The sequence below is a fragment of the Amblyomma mixtum genome, chromosome 1 (genome assembly GCF_055824585.1).
Source record: "Amblyomma mixtum isolate Tamu chromosome 1, ASM5582458v1, whole genome shotgun sequence".
Taxonomy (NCBI): Eukaryota; Metazoa; Arthropoda; class Arachnida; order Ixodida; family Ixodidae; genus Amblyomma; species Amblyomma mixtum.
Window position 1 is genome coordinate 274,880,777 of NC_143012.1, and position 17,962 is coordinate 274,898,738.

At 43.7% G+C, this 17,962-nt stretch overlaps 1 protein-coding gene across 5 annotated transcripts in view; it reads right to left on the reverse strand.

The window, feature by feature from the left end:
• Window positions 1–4,644: 4,644 nt before the first annotated feature.
• LOC149371752 (glutamate receptor 1-like) overlaps window positions 4,645–17,962 on the reverse strand; it is a 173,862-nt gene continuing 160,544 nt past the window's right edge. For 3 of the 5 annotated variants that reach the window (XM_089566037.1, XM_089566039.1, XM_089566038.1), the window contains 3 exons: window positions 17,214–17,351; window positions 12,747–12,821; window positions 4,645–7,593 (listed from right to left, as the gene is read on the reverse strand). In XM_089566037.1, the coding sequence (XP_089422163.1) occupies window positions 7,492–7,593; window positions 12,747–12,821; window positions 17,214–17,351 (315 nt within the window). In that variant the 3' untranslated portion in view covers window positions 4,645–7,491. Of the gene's footprint in view, window positions 7,594–12,721; window positions 12,822–16,644; window positions 16,762–17,213; window positions 17,352–17,962 lie in introns of those variants that run through there. The other 2 variants (XM_089566040.1, XM_089566041.1) reach the window with 2 other exon arrangements.

The following is a 17,962-nucleotide window of genomic DNA, read 5'->3' on the forward strand; positions in this document are numbered from 1 at the left end:
TTACGTTTTAGTGTAAAACGCTTAATGTCCCACCATGGCTCACGTTTCGTCAGGATGTACGCAGTGTTCCTTTTATTCTCTTTCGCGCTTTTCAACAAACACACTGCCTTTTGGCTAATCCTGTCTTTATTGTTTTGCTATTGATTCGTGACTTCACGTCACAAATGCAGGCTGTCTTAATTTTATAGCAGCTCGGAATTTTATAAAAAATGCGAATTTTGTAACGATATCTCCCGAACAGCTTTCAGATTATAAGTATGTGCGGCCGCAAGGAACTCGACATCGTGCACAATTCAGTTGATAATTTCGCGAGGACACCTTAATGAGCAGCTTAATTAGAAAATATAGAAGGCATGGTGCAGTTCCCGAATTTAAATCAGGAAGTCATATCTACGGACACGCCAAAAAATTTCTCTAAAAAATTGTCTTCGATGCTAGAGCCTGCAGTAGTTTGGTACTGCGGGCGGTCTACGACCTGCCGCCCAGCTGCGCCGTCACTGATTGCGAAGGCATTTTCCGTCGTGTGGATTTGCTCGTACTGAGCTTTATCCACTGTATTTTTTTATCTCGATGCCAGCTAGGAGCTCCGCAAAGAAACTGACGGGAAAACGAAGTTAGCTAGCTGCCTTCCTCTTAACTTTGTATATTTACCTAATTTTCCGCTTCCTTAGAACGGGGAGTGCACATTTCGAGACAACGCCAAAAAAAAGGAGATCAAATGCGCGAGCGCGCTCCAGCAGAATTGGTGCGCCATCTCCTAGAAGGAAGTCAAAACTCGTGCGCTGGCCAAGCCAGTCCGGAGCGCACTTGTCTCGCTCCAGACCGGCCGTGGCTTGGCTTGAGTACTGTTCGAAACAAGCTCTTCGTCGCCAAGTTTAGTACAATATAACGAATCATATAAACTAATAATTTGAGCATTATGAATTTCATAACTTTGTTTACTGTCATAAATGAAAGAAATCATCGTCTTGTTCAAAATACTTGCGCTATCCCACATTACACTAGAAAAGCCGAATGCTGGAATATGGAGGCGTAATTTCAAATGTAGTGGACCCAATGGGGAGATTCTTTAAGTATAACTTTTAGCGTTCAGGATAATGAATGTGGGCTGCACAATCCTAAATCTTTCTATATAGAACGCCAGATATCTGGCGAAAAGGTCTTTCTCAAAAAACCTGTTTGTGTGCTGATACTTCAATTGAATCAGATCCTCTAAATCTCGTTTGTTGCTATATTATAGGTGCGGCTCAGCAAGTATTTGTAACATGCGATCACTGCTTCTTTTTAAAGCATCATATGCCTGCATGCGTGCATTTTCTTTTTATCGATCTCCAGATTCAAAAGTATGAGCGAGTCAAAGTTCTAGTTTTATGGTGAGATGGCCAGGAAAATACCGTTTTTTGCTTTCATGCGATGTGTTAGTTGTGAAGGAGAAATTTCAAACAAAAGGCAAGAACTCAGATTGTCTCACATGAAGCGCTCTCTATTTCGCACTTCCTATGCTTACCTGAAGTTTCATGCCAGCAGTGCAGAAAGTTTTACACCTTAAACTGGTAGTTTGGAACTCACTGTCCTGCAAAATGCTTGATAGACCGTGGCTCTCTATTTAGTCTAATGCCTGGGACAGTGTTAACGTAGAGGGTTTGTTGCTTGCAACATGAAACACAGCCCTGTGAACAACGTTTCAAAATTATGGTCAAGTAATTTATGGTAAGATTTTAATCAATAAACAGTGATACTTCAGATCCACAAACTGGACAACCTATCAAGTAATGTTTAAGTGCAGCGGGTGAAGCGTTAGGCAGTTGTCGATCGACGAAGGCAAGATTTTTAAGCAGAAAGAATTCTGTATACCGTTGGCTTCTTGTTGTCCTTCCGGGATCTTTGCGCATATCATTATTTCAGTGCTTTAATTTGGCAACTAGACCAAATTGTTGTTTCTTTATATGGTGCCAGGTTGGCAAAGCTTTTGTGAGGAAAAAAGAAGGATAGAACACATATCTTATCAAGTTTGTGGCTGACCTTGATAAGCTCGTTCCTTAGGTGCAAAGAACAGCACATTTTTTTGATAATGTCATTACCATGGTGTGAACCATATGTATTTCTTCCTAATTGAAGGCATTTATTGGTTCTGAGCATAATGCCCTAATTTGTTGCATTCATGGAAACTGTCAATCGGCGAGTAACAAGACGGTTGAACTTGATGTCATGCTAGCCTGCATCTTGAGTTTATTTTATTTCTCAGAAACTTGGTATGACCTGGGCTCGTTTCCCTGGCGGCTTCCGAACTATGACTGCTCTGTTCGATCCAGAAGTGCTTCATGGGGCGGTGGTGTCTGTATGTTGGTGCGAAAAAGTTTCAACGTGAAATGTGTTGAGGAATTTTTGTGACTCACTAATGATTATGAAGGGCTCTCTGTTTTATATGCGCGTTTACTGCGTTGTTTATCGTCCACCAAATGGTAATACTGATTGATTTTTGCACTTACTTCAAAGGCTTTTCGAGTACATTAGTGATTTTCAGTACAAAATCATCATCAGCGGTGACTTCAATATAGATTTTTGTACTTATACAGTTCTGAGGTGTGAATTTGAGCTGCTATCGCACTGTTATCGCGGCCGTAGTTTCATCCACTCCTCTACTAAAGTTACTTCCGATACTTCTAGATGCCTTGATTTGTTCATCCCGAATTCCGGTCAGGCTGATATCAAATCTGGTGTTCTTTCATATCGTATGTGCTACAACATGCCAATTTCCTTGAGCTTGAACCGCAAAGCAAAATATAACAATCAACGTCCTCCCATATTTAAAACAATGATCAGGGATAACTTTGACTTATTGAAGCATGCTTAGTTGAATCATACTTACTTGAACCATACTAGAGTCACAGAAAGCACTTTGTGCATGTTAAATGTTTATCATCAAACGTCCTTCCTGTTGAATTGTCCTCCCTTTCAGTGTGTCATATTTATTATAGTGCACATTCTGCAACTCCTCTCTAAAACAGTCCTGACTCAAATAAAGTCAATCAAAATATTCATACTGTCAGGACTATTCTAGAGAGGAGTTGCAGAATGTCTAAAATAACAAATATGACACACTGAAAGGAAAGAAAATTAATAAAGCTTTACGATCGACTGGTACTTGCAGTGTTATTACACAGGACGCCCAAAACACTACAACAAATTCGCTTTACTGCTTTAATTAGCATACAACTCAAACAAATCATAATTAATCAAGTGCGTGGGATGACTAGTGTTGGCTGCCCAATAAAATTGCACATTTCATGAATTTGTTAAACCGTTAACAAGTAGTTTGTCGAAGCATTTTCAAACGTTAGAAGTTCCGCAAAGATCACATTACCATTGGGCCGATTGTTCCACATTGTCTATGGAATAAGAGGATATTTGCAGCAATCTCTAGTGTAGTTTAATGGCTTGATGTGTTCAATGATTTGTTCGTTAGTGAAAATTAACATTTGATGGGATGTGTGCTTTTATATGCACGTGACGGTATCCAGTCAGGGTTTGAAGATTTGAAAAAAAAAAGCAATTCAGTCTACTGTATTTCATTCTTTGATTCAATGTAACTCGCATGGCTTTTTTGTCACTTCCATAATAGGCTGTGTTCTAATGGAGGCATTAGAGACAAGTCTAAGGGCACTGTTCTGAACCCGCTTGCATTTCTGTGCATTTTTTTCGATGAGGTAGGAGACATGACTTGAACATATCAAGGGAGGCATCAGTTATTTTTATAGGCAAGAGGCTTTACATGTGACGTCGCACAAAAGTTTCTTCCTCAATGTCTACAGTCTAAAAGTTGCCTTGTTGTGAACATGGTACACATGTGGAGACCAGTTCAGGTCAGTGGTACGGTAACTACCAAGATACCTATACTCTTTTTTTCCGGTAAAAGAATGTTGTGAAATTTGTAACAAAACAAAATAAAGTTTTTTAGTGTAAGCCGCCTGATGAATATTTTCGGCTTATTTATATTCATGTCATTTTTTGCACCACTGGCAAATTTTACTAAAAGGTCACTGAGTCTAACCTGCTTATCAGAAGACTGCTTTCTGTCATAAACTACGGCGTCACCGGCGTATTTCTGTATCTTTACATATGATTAAGTAATGAGGCTAATGAGTGAAGGTGTCTCGATGGCTCAGCGGTTATGGCTCTTTGCCGCTGGCCCGAAAGACGCTGGTTCGATGCCGGCCATGACAGCCGCATCTCAGTGGGGGCGAAACAAGTTCAAAACTTGCCCAATACAGTGCTTTTGTGTTTTTCATACCTCGCACATCAAATGATTAGAGCTTAACAATAAGTAAGCCGAGCTGCGCGTGTTCTGAAATAATCTTACGGCCCTAAGTAATACATCAACTATCGTCTGTGTAGCTAAGTGTGTGCTTCTCATTGAAAAGCACACAGCCCGAACAAATAGGGCTCAAGTTCCTGTAAACAGTACATTGTTTTGTGCGGAGGTGCTTCGTCCTGTAAAGAGACGAAACGTCAGTCACACACTGTTTCGAGATATTTGAAACCTTTCACATTGCCTTGGGAGACAAGCCCAGCTTCTCGCTGCCAGATCGTTATGCCACTTACCTTGTGTCAAAAGTATGTACGCTGAGTAGTAAAGACTCAAGATACAAAACAGAAACAAATAAACTTTATTATACACAATATTCATTTTTTCCCTAGATTCCTTCTTGTTGATGCGAAGTTTGTGAGTGTGTTTTGAATGATGCTCAAAGGCAAATAGACAGAGAGAAAAGTGACAGTGTGTTCGTTAAATGCGTTGAGCATCTAGGAACTCGCTTAAAAAAACAAGTTGCGGGGCTAGTTGGTGATGCATTGTTTTGCTTGAAAAGTAATCCAGCGCTAGATTTTAAGACGAGACAGAAAGAGCTTGACAGGTTGGACGCCGGATTACTTTTTCAAGAAAACAGCGAGGACTATACAGAGTGAATGCCTTCCCACGAAAGCACCTGAAAATTTTTACCATTAGATGACAAGTGAATTTAATTTTATTAAGGTAAGGGCCTAATCATATAGCAATGAGGAGAGCATCAGAACATTAATAATTTAAGTTAAATGTGTTCAAACGCATCTTTAGGGTAATAGAATAAAAGCTAAATATATATATATAATAAATGCAGTGCAGGCGGTTACAGAAATACAATTCATAAGAATACATAAGAATAGTTTCACCCATGCAAAATGAGTTTATAGCAACACATGAGAGCTTGAATCCTACGTAAATTAATGAAACATGCGTTGCAGCACATAAGTGGAATAAAATTGTGATTATATCAAATGCTTAATGACAGCATGCAATAAATTGGATTTCCTGGTTCGGCGTCTTTCCAGCGTTGTGTCAGGAATCTCGCGCCAGATCACTAACGGCTGTGTCAGGTGTGCGACGTGACAGGAACGGCCACAATTAGCACCGTGTCAAGCTTTGAAGAATGCTCACCAAGATAAGTATGTACACGCTTTCAGGCTTCTAATTCTTCGTAAATCTGTGAGAAAAGGCTTGAAGCAAGCATTCCGTGTCGTGAAGACAAGAACGATCGTTTCAGTATGCTGAGCCACCACGGTCCTGAATTCATCTTCTTATTGCAGTTTAAGCAACTTGTGATGATTCAGAAGAAAAGAGGGAAAGCTTATATCGAAGTCTTCAAAAGCACACCCTGATAAACGGGTTTGATATATCTATAATACGTCAACAGCTTTGTTATTTTATCGCGACTTCACATTTGAAAGCTCGGCAAGATAACGTGAGCTTATCCAAACTGTCTGTACAACTGCGTGAGTTAATTTAGAATTCTGATTAGAATAGCAACTACACTATTTTAGGTACAGTAATTATATGTACAGTTATTATATATCCGGGGCCTTATTTCTACATGCAGGCAAGGGTCGTACACAAGGGTAATATGAAGATTGCTCATTTTCTAACATTACTGAAAGATGCAAAATTCTTGCTCGTTATACATCTTCCTCACTTTTGCCTACCACCCCAAAAAGACCTGTGCTTTGAAAACGTCATGGTACCTGAAAAATGTGTTTGAGTACAAAGGGATCATGAAAGTCAGTTCTATTTCTGTGCTCTGAATCGATGCGTTCAAAGAGGAACTGCGGCTGCATGTTTTCAACGATTAAGGTATAGCAGCTCAAGTGCTACTTTGTGCTAAGGGGAAAACGCAGACGTCACCGTGATTTATCTTACGCTGAGTCCGGTTCCGGCTTCCTTTAAATGGCTCGCTCTTATACAACGGCGAAGGATTGGCATGGCAATTGCTTAGCTTTGCCGCAAGAAACTAAAACACCGCTTAAATACCATCGCCACATGAAACCTAAACAAGTTTCAGCATAGCCGGCATCTCTCGTTTAACTTAACCCTTTAAGGCGCTTTGTAGACAACTGTGTACACAGCGAACTCGCAGCTGTTTCTCAGTGTGTACCTTGCAGAGACTTCATTGCTTCGGCCGGATTTAGGATACTTCTTGCCGCAAATAAGATGCTTTTACTGCTTATAGCGAAGGTAGTAAATAATATTTCACAAAACAGTGGCAGACATATAACTGAAAAATATTTGTGCGGAGTGATTTTGCCACCAGTAATGACACCATTCTTTTTTTTTTCAGAATTTCAAGTGTAATGTTCATCTTCTAAAAAGAAATTGATTATGTAATCCTTTGGGTGTTTACGTGTGTAATCCTGGCATTTCGAGTTTGCTACTGTAATCGATTGTGATACATTTTGCGAAATTCAATCGCACCCCTGTAAGATATCCCCTCGAATTTTGCGCTGGAAACTGATAAACTATTGTTCTTGAAGCCTCATTTTAATATTTAGCCGAATAATATCTGTTGCGGATAGAAAGAAAAAATGGCAACTGAAAGAGTTTAACTCAAGCAGCATTCACGCTGAAAGCAATTAAAAGCAACACAATTTTTTTAAGCAGCACAGAGGGAAATGTTTGTTATGGTCACGAGACAAAGTTCGAATTTCTTTGCTTCTATGCGCTTGAACAAGAAGCTAATGAGAGGTTAGAACTCAAAATGTTTTTGAACTTCATTTTTCAAACAGGGAACGCTTGAGACACGTTAGAACGAAGATATATAGCTGTTATATTTAATTTTTTTTTCTATTTGAAGCTTGAAATCGAACTGCCATTTAAAGGTTCAAATAACAATGAAACTGTAGTGTGCTGGTTCAGAAAAAAGTGAATACTCGTTAATTGTTGTAACGTTCCTGGATTCACAAGTAACTTCGAGTGACGTAGAGCTGTTTTGAAGTTCGTCAGGTCAAAGCACACTTCTGCCGACGTTGTCAGCAAGCCATATCAGTTTCGATGTAGCATCTGCGCTTCCTGGCTTCACAGTGCTCACAAGTTCATCACATAAAGTTCACGTGAAGGTCCAGTTTCTGTGCTTGAAGTACGCGTCACGTCCGCGCAGCGTGTTTGTGCGAGAGGCGTAAGCGGGGTCAGACCTGGGTGTGAGTGTTGTCTCCGGCAAAAGCATGGTGTTCGAGGCTACCGTGGTCCACACCGACCATATTTGCGGTTGGGCTGTACATCTGCTGCACCTGAAAATACAGATGAGAGGGGAACGAAACCCAAATGAGCCAAGTGTGGAAGTTTTTGTCAGCACACAAGGCCCTCAGAGAGGATTTCGGTCAACCAGTTTTGTTTTTAAGTTGCTTTTCCGCGTCTTGTTTTATCGTAAAAGTATTTGCCAGCCACAGGGACGAAAGACGATACCAAAAATAAAAAATTACAAAAAGCATAATGCACTGCTGCTTCGCTAAAGGCTGATTGGTTTGTGGCACTGCAGAACTAATCTCGCGTGACCAACGTACAGGGAGAAGTTATGAATCAGAGCACACTTTTTCCCATGCACCTTCCCCCTGCTCCCTTTATTTTTGTTTTCTCTCGACTAGAACAGGTCCCTAAAACCTTAGCTAGGCAGCGGAATTTTCGGTAACGAACCTATTGATGAAACTACTATTGAAGCTATTGATGAAATACCCCCGGATTCATCAGTAAGGTCTTCTAGAATGAAGTGGTTTACAGCTCACTGATTATAGTTTCAAAACTATCCCTACTTCTCGGCCTGCATAGAATAAGTAATATAACAATTTACAGCTGGCAAGTAAGTAATTTAGCCGTGAAATGCTTTTAGCTCTTGTTTAGAAGAACTTCTATTTGTGCTAGATGGTTCATTGTATTCGAGAAAGGAAAACAGTAGCGCCGAAAAAACACACACACAGCTGAAGAACGACGTCGTTCTTCAGCTGTCTGTGTTTTCTCGGCGCTACTGTTTTCCTTAGCTCCTGTTGTCGGCGCGGTGCGTCTGACCATGGCGCCAGAACGAAGGGGAACGCATAGCCGAAAACGAACACTGCGAAAATTTCAGTTCACCCGCCCCTGGTGCCTATGTGCTGCGCTGCCACCGGAGCAGTGCATGCGTTAAAAACAGAGTCATGTTAGTTCCGTGGTCGTGAAAGCCAGAGCGCAGCACCAAGAAACCTAATAGCCATGTGAAGCGTGCAAAATAAAGTCCGCTTACGGGCTCAGCGTCTCGAGCGCACTTTACGTTACGCGGTGCCAACAGGGCTTAAAGTCAGGGGGGTGTCGGGGGGTCTCAGCCCCCCTCCAATATTGATGAGGACTCCGAGACCCCCCTCGCCTTCATTGCCTTTGGGTATTGGCGAATCGGAATCTGCACACAGCCTGTCGAGACTGTTCAGAAATGCCACTTTTATACATGTTTTAAAAAATACTGTAAAGTAGTGGTTTCATAAATGTGCATACGGTAGAATTACAAGTGCTTCGTTTCACTGTAAGATGCTTTACTTCAGCTACCATCGAGCACACTGGCAGAGCGTGGGGATCGCCTGTTTAAGGTCTGTGTCATAACTGATGATTTCTCCGTACAGTTTTTGTAAAGCTATGTTAAAAATTGAGATAAAAACACCCTTAAATTTATTTCTCCCCTTTGTAGAAACCTAAACGTAAAACATGCAGCATGCCTCTTTCTCTCACTCCCTCTATTATCCTCCACCTGTGCTCGAATCACTAGAGACCCCCTTCCGATGGAGCCAGACTTTAAGCCCTGGGTGCTAAACGAGAACGCAGAGTGCGCTCGTAGAATCGAAAATGGCAGCTGACTAAAACAGTTTTTCTGAACTTCGATCTGTCAGCATAACCTTTAGAATTATGCTCGTTTGGAGCAGCACAACACATCAAAACGAACGTAACAATTTCGGGCCACGGCGCATTAAATTTGTTTTACGGTAACACTCAGCAAGTCAAGACAAGTTCGTAGCACACGCCGAATCCCAAAAAGCAATTAGCGCGGACAACAGCGCGTTTTAGTGATGTGTTTTGCTAGCCGCTATCATAAAGCCACTGCAAAAATAAAAAAAAATAAATAAACACAACAGGTAAAGTCAACTTGTACACTCATGCATCGCCGTTTAGCTGCCCTTACGTGCACTTTTAACAAGCGACACCCTTCGTGAGTGCATTTTGTTTCGCGCTCATCACAGGGTTATAGGTTCTACCCTGCAGCCCGAGAGGCGCACGCACAGTCCTGGCGGTATATAATGAGCGAAGCGAAAGCGCCGCGTGAGTTGCCGTCATTATTATAATACCCACGCAGGCGACACAGGTCTAGTGGCGCCATCCATCAACATGGCCAGTAACCAGCTCTGGTAGCGCGGGGGGCCGTACATAAAAAGCGGTACAGAAAGCCGAGCGCGCTGTCGCTCGCGAAGAACAGCTTAGGAAATAAAAGCTGCTGATGTGGGACGCTCCCCAAGACTCGTGTGCGCCTATCTATGAGCCGTCCTAGATTAGGTACGCCTTTACTGCAGTGCGTTTCATGCTTACATCTACTCTCGACGACGCAATAGTCGGTCAGCATATTTTTAACATTGACTTCTGCAGGATAGAAAGCTCGCCGTGAGTAATTAGAAAAATATTAATTTATTTCTCGCTACCAAGAAGCGAGCGCTCAGGACTGTGCGCTAAAAGTGTTCGTGTTTCTTTTTTGCTCCTCGGGCTATCAATAGCAGAGCGTCAGATTTAAAAGCAGGGCAAGAAAAGCGGGCGTGAAGAAAAAATAAACACAATAACTGTGGCACCTCACGTGGCGGATGTTGGCAGCAACAACTTGGTCATGCTGCATGATAGTTGTTGGTTGCTTCGCTCAAAGGTTTCTAAATAAGACAAGGAAAGGCTTAATACGAAGAGCTTCTTAGAGCAGGTGATTGTATATAAAGGCCATCATATGGATACGCGGCGTAACACCACCTGTCGCTTGATCCACTTGTTTAGCTAAGTGATAGCTTCTGCCTTTTATTCGAGAGGTGCCAAGTTAAAGTTCCAGCGCAGCCTGCAAGTCAGAGCTTTTTCTAATGGTGATGGATACAACTTCTCCGAGCTTGATGATTTACCTGCCTACTAAAGAAAGGCTGGTAAAAGCTGTTAGCTGGATTCCTGATTTCACAGAAAAAAAAAATAGATGCGTATTGACAATAGCTATACGTTAAGAATATGCGGGCAAGTCACATTATAAAGGGGGTCTGCAAAGACAAAGTGACTGGTTATTTATTCACCTATGGACGGAGACTTGCGTATGTTGGACGTTTCCGAGATTTTGTTGCAATTGCAAAAGGAATTGATTTACAGTTACACTTTAATTTTAAATGCTTCGTTCTGGCTGCAGAATGTGAACGCTTAAGACATAGAAAGGGTGCACCCGCTAGGGTAATTCACAATTGTAGCCGTAATTTTTGGGGAGGATGTGCGCCAGCCACAAAGTGAATGGTGTTTCTTTGGTGTTAGGGCAGAAATAATAATGTCGGAGACAACTGAACTGCCGTATCGCATCATGCGGGAGCTGATAGCGGGTTGCATGGTTGCTGGCTAGGGGAGAATTAAACAGACTATATTTGACACAAAATTAGGAGCGCATCAGGCCAGACATAGAGAAGAGGAAGTCCTTCCTCATGTTGAGATCGTTACAAGCTACAGGTGTGGTTAGCCTTGCTGATTCTGCCGGTAATTGCTCCCCCGTAGCGATACTTAAATATTAAATGAGGTCCACAAGTCAGGCACATACCTGAGTCCTGACTGATCTACACTGCTATAAACGCAATCACCCATAACAGTCCAAAGTCAACTTCTGTTGTAACCATATGGAGTCCAGATTCGAGACTGGGAGGAACTTTAAAAGAAGGCGTGCAGCCTCCTTCCTACGAGACTGTTTTTCTACCTGTTCCTTTTGTGCACTGCAGGTGTATTCCTGAGGTGACTTTCCCACGTCTATATCGGTTATCGCATCACCAACGCAGCCCTTGCCTGCATGGCGGGATGTTTGCCAAAAGTTTTGGTTTTTCGTATTTTTGTGTTGTGTTGGGTTTTATGGCACATGGTTTTTCGTAATAGTCGCTGTCATTAATGCATATTATAGAAATGCCGAAGTGGGCTATTAATATTAAGTGCATCATGAACAGCGCACATGGTAAGGAGCCATATCCACTGAAAGCGACAGTTCAAACGGGAAAAGTGCAATTGTAAAACCTCCGAGAAGATCGATCAAAACCCAACGATCATTCTTACGTACTACACCTAAATAAAATAACGAAAGCAACTTCTTTGTCACCAACCTCAATAATGTTTGGAAGCGCAGATAATTCCTATCTAAGAGGTAGTGCAATCTGCTTAAATGCCATGAAAAAGACCTTTTGTAATGCTCCCTCTGTAATGCATTTTCTCGCGTATTGAGCGACACGTGTATGTGTTTAGGTCGACCCCGATAACTTGGGGAACCGGGAAAGGAAAGTAAATTTGGATTGTTGTGTTTTTCGACCAGCGGGAGCTCCGAGCCTTCAACACTCAAAACGACCGACACAGCGCATCATACAGCAGTGCCGTGAGAAACTCATCATTAGAGAAGCACCACCCTTGTATGTAAAGAACTTTTCGATGACATCGAAATCGTGTGCTGTCGTTCACTTTTTTTTTCACGGTTCCGCGCGTAGTTTAATGTCTCGCTTAAATGTGGCGCAAAATGGTCGCCCACCTTGGGAAACATGAGTTGCCGCGCGGTTGAGCGACGAAGTTTTGTTTTTACCACGATGCCTCTGAAGCTCGTGGCCGACACGGTGGGGCTCTGTTCTTATCATCGCATGGGCATTATCTGACAATCTTTTTGCTGTTTACTCTACAACAATGAGGCGCGTTAAACGTTTATATAGTAAGGGCAGCAGCAACTGCCGTATTTTGTGAAGGCTCGAAGACTTCCAGAACAAAGCACAGTCCTCAATTTCGTCGTTGACGTTGTTCTCCCTTGCTTTTGAGAGTTTGTAACCGGGTGTGCGTCCCCCAGTCTGGCTGTGGTTCACGTAATTGGTCGTCTCCCCAGTTTGGAAAGCACAACTTCAAAAAAAGTTCCAGCCATACGCGATTAAATGTAATAGTATACTACGATATTGTATGGCGTCCGACTGTCATAGATATTTTAACAATGAGAAAAGGGAGCATGCTCCGCAAACCGCCAATGACAAGAAAATGAGGCGAAGCAGGCCCGACAGTACAACTGCAAATACGCAAAACATTTTCTTTGAAAGTAAAAAAAAAGGTGCTCTTTAAGATAAAAAGTGAAAGTTCAACACGATGTCAAGAGCGCAGAATAAGGTTAAGTACCCAACTAGAGAGAGCCTTGCCGTACCCTTCCACGATCGCCATGTTGTGTCCCTGTGATGGACATGCGTACTTTGGCCTTCATAGCCTCATACATTGTCATCTGAAATAGAAAAAGTGGCACATGAGGTCAGTCACAACAAATCAGTGACGGAAAGCGCAAGCACACCTTGTAATGCTCGGGACATTATCTAATTTGTCCCTGGTGGTGCTCGGAGTGTTTAAGCGTTCTGCTAAAAGCTGTCGCATTGTTCTGCATCAGGATTAGTGAATAGTTGCTTGCTAAGTTTCGCATGTCAATAGCAGATACCTTTTTCTTTATTTCATACTTACACGGATTGAGAATAAGGGCGAACGAATCAGCATACACTGCAAACGCTGCAACAAAGCGCCTACCCTGTGTTTTTTGAAGATGCTTACCGGGCTGCTGTTCGCAAACAGTATATCGGAATCAACACCGACGCATTCTTTGTATTTTCCCGGGAGGACACCCTCATATGTGCTCGGATCATGAAAACGTTTTAAAATGGGTGGGTGATGACCAACAGAAAAGATTAGTTAATGCCTTCGGTGGCAATGAGCAAAAAGTGAGCCAAAGCTGCCTGAAAACTGTGAAGTTGGGGATTTAGAGTTAATTCACCCTCGAATTCATGGTTGTCCAGTTTTTGTGCCCATTCGAAAAAGAAACCACAGCCAGAGAGGAAACAGCTTTTTCTCTACGTAAATGAGGCACCAATGCTACTCGTGCCGCATCATTGGCGCTTTAGCAGTAGTGCTGAATGCAGCAGGAAAAGCAGTATTTAAGGCCATCGTTCGCCAAAGCAGGTATAGACGTTTTGGAAGTGTCGACTCCCAGAACGATCAATCGTGCGGCGGTTTGCACGCAAACTAAAGCTCTGCGAGTCGTACGTTCTTGAAGTGCGGTTAATACAGAAAGTAATGTTAAATTCGCCATTGGATAAAAAGAGACGCCGGCTTTCTTTCGAATGTATGCAGAACAATTGTAGCGAAGATGAACAAAGCTATGCGTGTGCCAAACAACTAAAACTTTTCAACTTCATTTGAGGATAGAATGGCCACAGGAACTCTAAATTAAGTTTGCATCAATTGTCGCCGCATATTTCGCTCAAAGCTCGTCCGGATTTAGCCTAGCGTGTTCATCCGGCAAACGTTATAAATTATTAGGCACTGAGTCGAAACCTCACCTGGGTAGTTCCGATTACCAGATGAATTATGATACACAAGAGTGAGGTAACTGGCTGATACATGTGCTTGGACAAACCCTTGAATCTTGCGTAGTACATCATCCAATCGCAGTGAGCAGTGAGTGCATATCGCGCACGGTAAGCGCATAACTATAAACTACTGCGTCTTCGTACAGCGGTCACGAAGACCCAGACGAGGAGGAAGTGACCAGGAAGAGGCATTAGGCGACAAACTAGCAATAGGTTAAAATCTTGGTATGGGCTACTCGGTCGCTCATCTTAAGTAAAAGAGTACGCAGCTCAAAAACCAGGACGGAGAAGATGACACAAACACTGTGTTTTCTCTTCTGTCCTGATTTTTTGCGCTGCGTACACTGCGTACTCAAGAGAAATAGTCAGTGGTAGATAGCGCCCTCTAACACCTTTTGGGTTAGGGGGCGATCGCCTCCTAACACAAAAGGTGTTAGAGGGCGCTATGTACCACCGAGCTATTTTTGGTTTGTCGCCTAATGCCTCGTCCTAGTCACCTCCTCTTCGTCCCACTCTTCGTGACCAATGTAAACGCAGTAGTTTGTGGTTATGCGCTTGTGGATAATAACTACTAGCAGACCTTCGGTAAGTGGTTGTTCGCGCAGTCTCAGTGCCAGCTTGTACATCTTGCGTATGAGTACGTTTAGCTTCTCCTTCTCCGCTTTCTGCAGTCCGAGGTAAGAAGGTCCGTATGTTACCCGACTTACAGCGAGCACTTCAGTTAGTCTGATCGCGTATTGCTCTTTCAGTCCGTACCTCTTATCCGCGACCCTTCTCACAATTACACGACATGGGTGACAATGTCCTGGAGCCACGAGAGGGTCCCCGAGTATACCCCGTCCTTGTGAACCACGAGACCCAGGATCCTCAGGTAGACAGTTCCGTTCAGAATGACTTCGAGGTCCAGGGTTTTCTTCGGAGGTCTTTTTTTGTTCTCACCTCTAGCTGTAGTAGCTCCGACTTTTCAGGTGCGAAAGAGAGACCTCAAGACCTCAGGTACTCTTCAGCACTCTTGCAGGCTTCTCCCTGGTGCCCCGCCGACCCGTATTCGATCCATAGGGTGAGATGGTTTACGAAAACGGCGTGCCTGAGGCCCTCGATGCCTCTCAGGATCCTCGCCAGCCATGTCATCGTGATGTTTAAAAGTTGCGCGGAGGGTACGGACTCTACAGGAGTTAACTTGCTCGGCACTCGGAACATTTCGGACTAAGTTGCATAGGCTCATGATAGCGGTTATGTTCGATAGGAAGCCCTTGACCTACTCGTACGTTCTCCTGCCACAGTCCATGGCGCGAAGGTTCCTCAACACCGCCTCATTAGAGACGTTGTCGGTTGCTGTCTTCACATCTAGGGCGAGGATGGCGGTCTTGTGCCTCGTGCTCAGGTTACCGAACACGTCTTTAAGTTGTTAAACTTCGTCCTGAGTGGAGAGGTGGGAGCGAAAGCTGTACATGTGTTTGATACTTTCCCGTTATCCTCCAGGCGTGGAGACATGTAGCTGTGAACCATGGGCTGCTAGAGTTTTCGGGCGAAGAAGTTAGCGAGATGAGTCTTACATGTTGCAAACTGATCAGCTTGTTCGGTTGAGAACCATTGTGACAAGCGCGTGCTTCAAGGAGTCCGGGATGATCCTTGATTCTCCTCTCCGATTGATGCGCTCAAGAAGGCGTTCCGTCGCCCCCGTCGTCGAGGTTGCGAAGCGTCTTGCAAATGCGGTCCCTACCAGACGTGATTTTTGTGATCAACTTCATGAATGCCACGTCCATCTCTGCTCGGAAAAAGGGCGGTTCTGTTCTAGGTTGGTCTTTCTTTCTACTACGGGTGATTCGAAGGAGCGATGGATGGTTGCTTAGCGAAAAACTTCTCAACCGCCTCGAGGATTCGTTCTTCAGTTTTTTTAAGCTTGCGAACGAGCCTTTTAATGCGTCGACCCGCAACAGTCTTCAATTCCTTTGTGGCTTGCAGCGACATGAGGGTGATACACATCCTTCGGTATAGCAGGGTGCCCTAAAGGTGATCGTAAGCCTGATTTCAGTTCTGTCTGACGAGTTGTCCCGCGGACTTTTCCGTCTGCTTGCTTACATTGCGATGCGCCTTTTGAGCACTTGGCTTCTCGTTTGTTTCGTCCACCTTCTGAGGAGGTCCAAACAGACTTCCCAGAGGTGGAGGAGGTGCGCGTCGAATTCCGGGTGGTCCTTAGTTCGCTGTATCTCCTCCGTGTTTTCCCGCTCTTTCTGCACGATGGTTGAGTCCACTGTTCGAGATTTTCGGCACTTGGGTGGCACTCTTTGCTGAAAGCGGCCCAGTCGGTGATCTTGTCTTGGCTCAGTCTGATGGGTGCCATACGAAAAGCGATCTCGGTCTGCACGAACGGCGATCGCTGCTCAGCGTCTCCTCTAGCATCTTCCACTCAACCTGCGGGATTCCCGCGGTAAAGTTGAGGTCTGGAATCGTGTCTTTCAAGGCGGTGTTGCCGTTCCAGGTTGCCGATCCGTGCCCTTCTTGTCTGCCATGTGGTAATTCCAGGCGATTGGGACGCGTTGAAGTGTCTGCGAAGGACCTTCTTGTGTCCCTCGGCGGTCCTCTTTATATCTCGCAGGAACATTTCGAGGTCCGCAAGGGTGTCCCTCGGTTGGCTGTACATGTTGAGGATGAGCAGGCTTGGTTCCATCTTCTTCCCCGGAATTATCTGGACCAGGGTGCGTTAGATCCGATGGTCGGTGTGCTGTTGCTCCGTGAAGAGCTCTTTCTGCGTCATAATGGCCATGCAGGTTCGCCGGTTCACGATGTGAGCTTCGTAGCCTGCAACTGGCATTCAGTCCGTTACCGTTTGCTGTAAGCCAGTGACGTCCGGCTTGTCTGTGACAGTCAATTGAAGTACGCTTTGCATTTTGGATCGAATGGATATAAAAATACACTGCCAGATATTGAGCTCTTGGTGCACCTGGAGAGGCGAAGTTTTAATATAGCATGACGCGAACTTCTGCTCGTGCCTGACGTTCTTCGCCCATTTAAAACATTAAACTCCTGCCTAAACAGTGAGTTTGGCCCTCGCTATCATCATATCGAAAGATATAGAAGAATATGATAAAATGTTCATACTCGTCTTCGTTTGTAGACTGTCCCTTTAAGCGTTTGATGTCGATTTCGTACAGTGAGCATGCGCTTTATTACAAACATTGGTTGCACCTTACTGCGCGAACACCAAGCAAGCAACAATTTGTTTCTGTTAATTGTCATATATAAAGATGGTCGTTTACCTTTGAGCGTGCCGCCTCCATGCGTGATTTGTAGCAGAACTCAAGCAGAGCCACCACCATAGCCAACACAAGTCCTCCGATGAGTATGTAAAAGCAGCCGGCGACGTTGCTCAGCGTGAGCTCGTTTTGAGTTGACTCCTGTAAACGCGGATAAACGGAGGTTCGTAAGAATCTGGAGGCCATTACGCAGTCACAATGAATGGAGGCGAATAAAAGACGTGGATTTCCCAATGACATATAGACCCTGTGTCTTCGTTAATGCTCTTTCAAAAACGGGATACAGCGTCAATGCCATTCCACACCTTTCATACCTATTGACACTCATGGAGTGCTGTGCAGCCAACTTGTTTTACTGCCGATAGGTATTCGCACGCCTTTTCTCTCTAAAGCTGACTATAGGGTAAATACTTTGAAGCTAGTAGGGTTAGTAGCAGACAAAATAAAAAAAAAACACTTCTCCGTTAATTCATTTGAAGACATAATTCGTTACCATCAAGGTATGAAGGGAAAAAATACGGCGTCGCTTTCACAAGAACACTGAAAATCAACACTAAAATGCATAAGGTTATTTCATTGCAAATTAGGAAGTTAGTGTGCGTTGCCTTACTAATTAGCTATCTAACTCGTTAAGAGAGGACGTTCGTTTTGAATGTGGTGTTTAATTTAACGGAGCTGCTCATAGGCAATGAGAGACCGTATTACGGGGCTGCGGAATAAATGTTACGTTCTCGGGCTCTTTAAATCTGCAG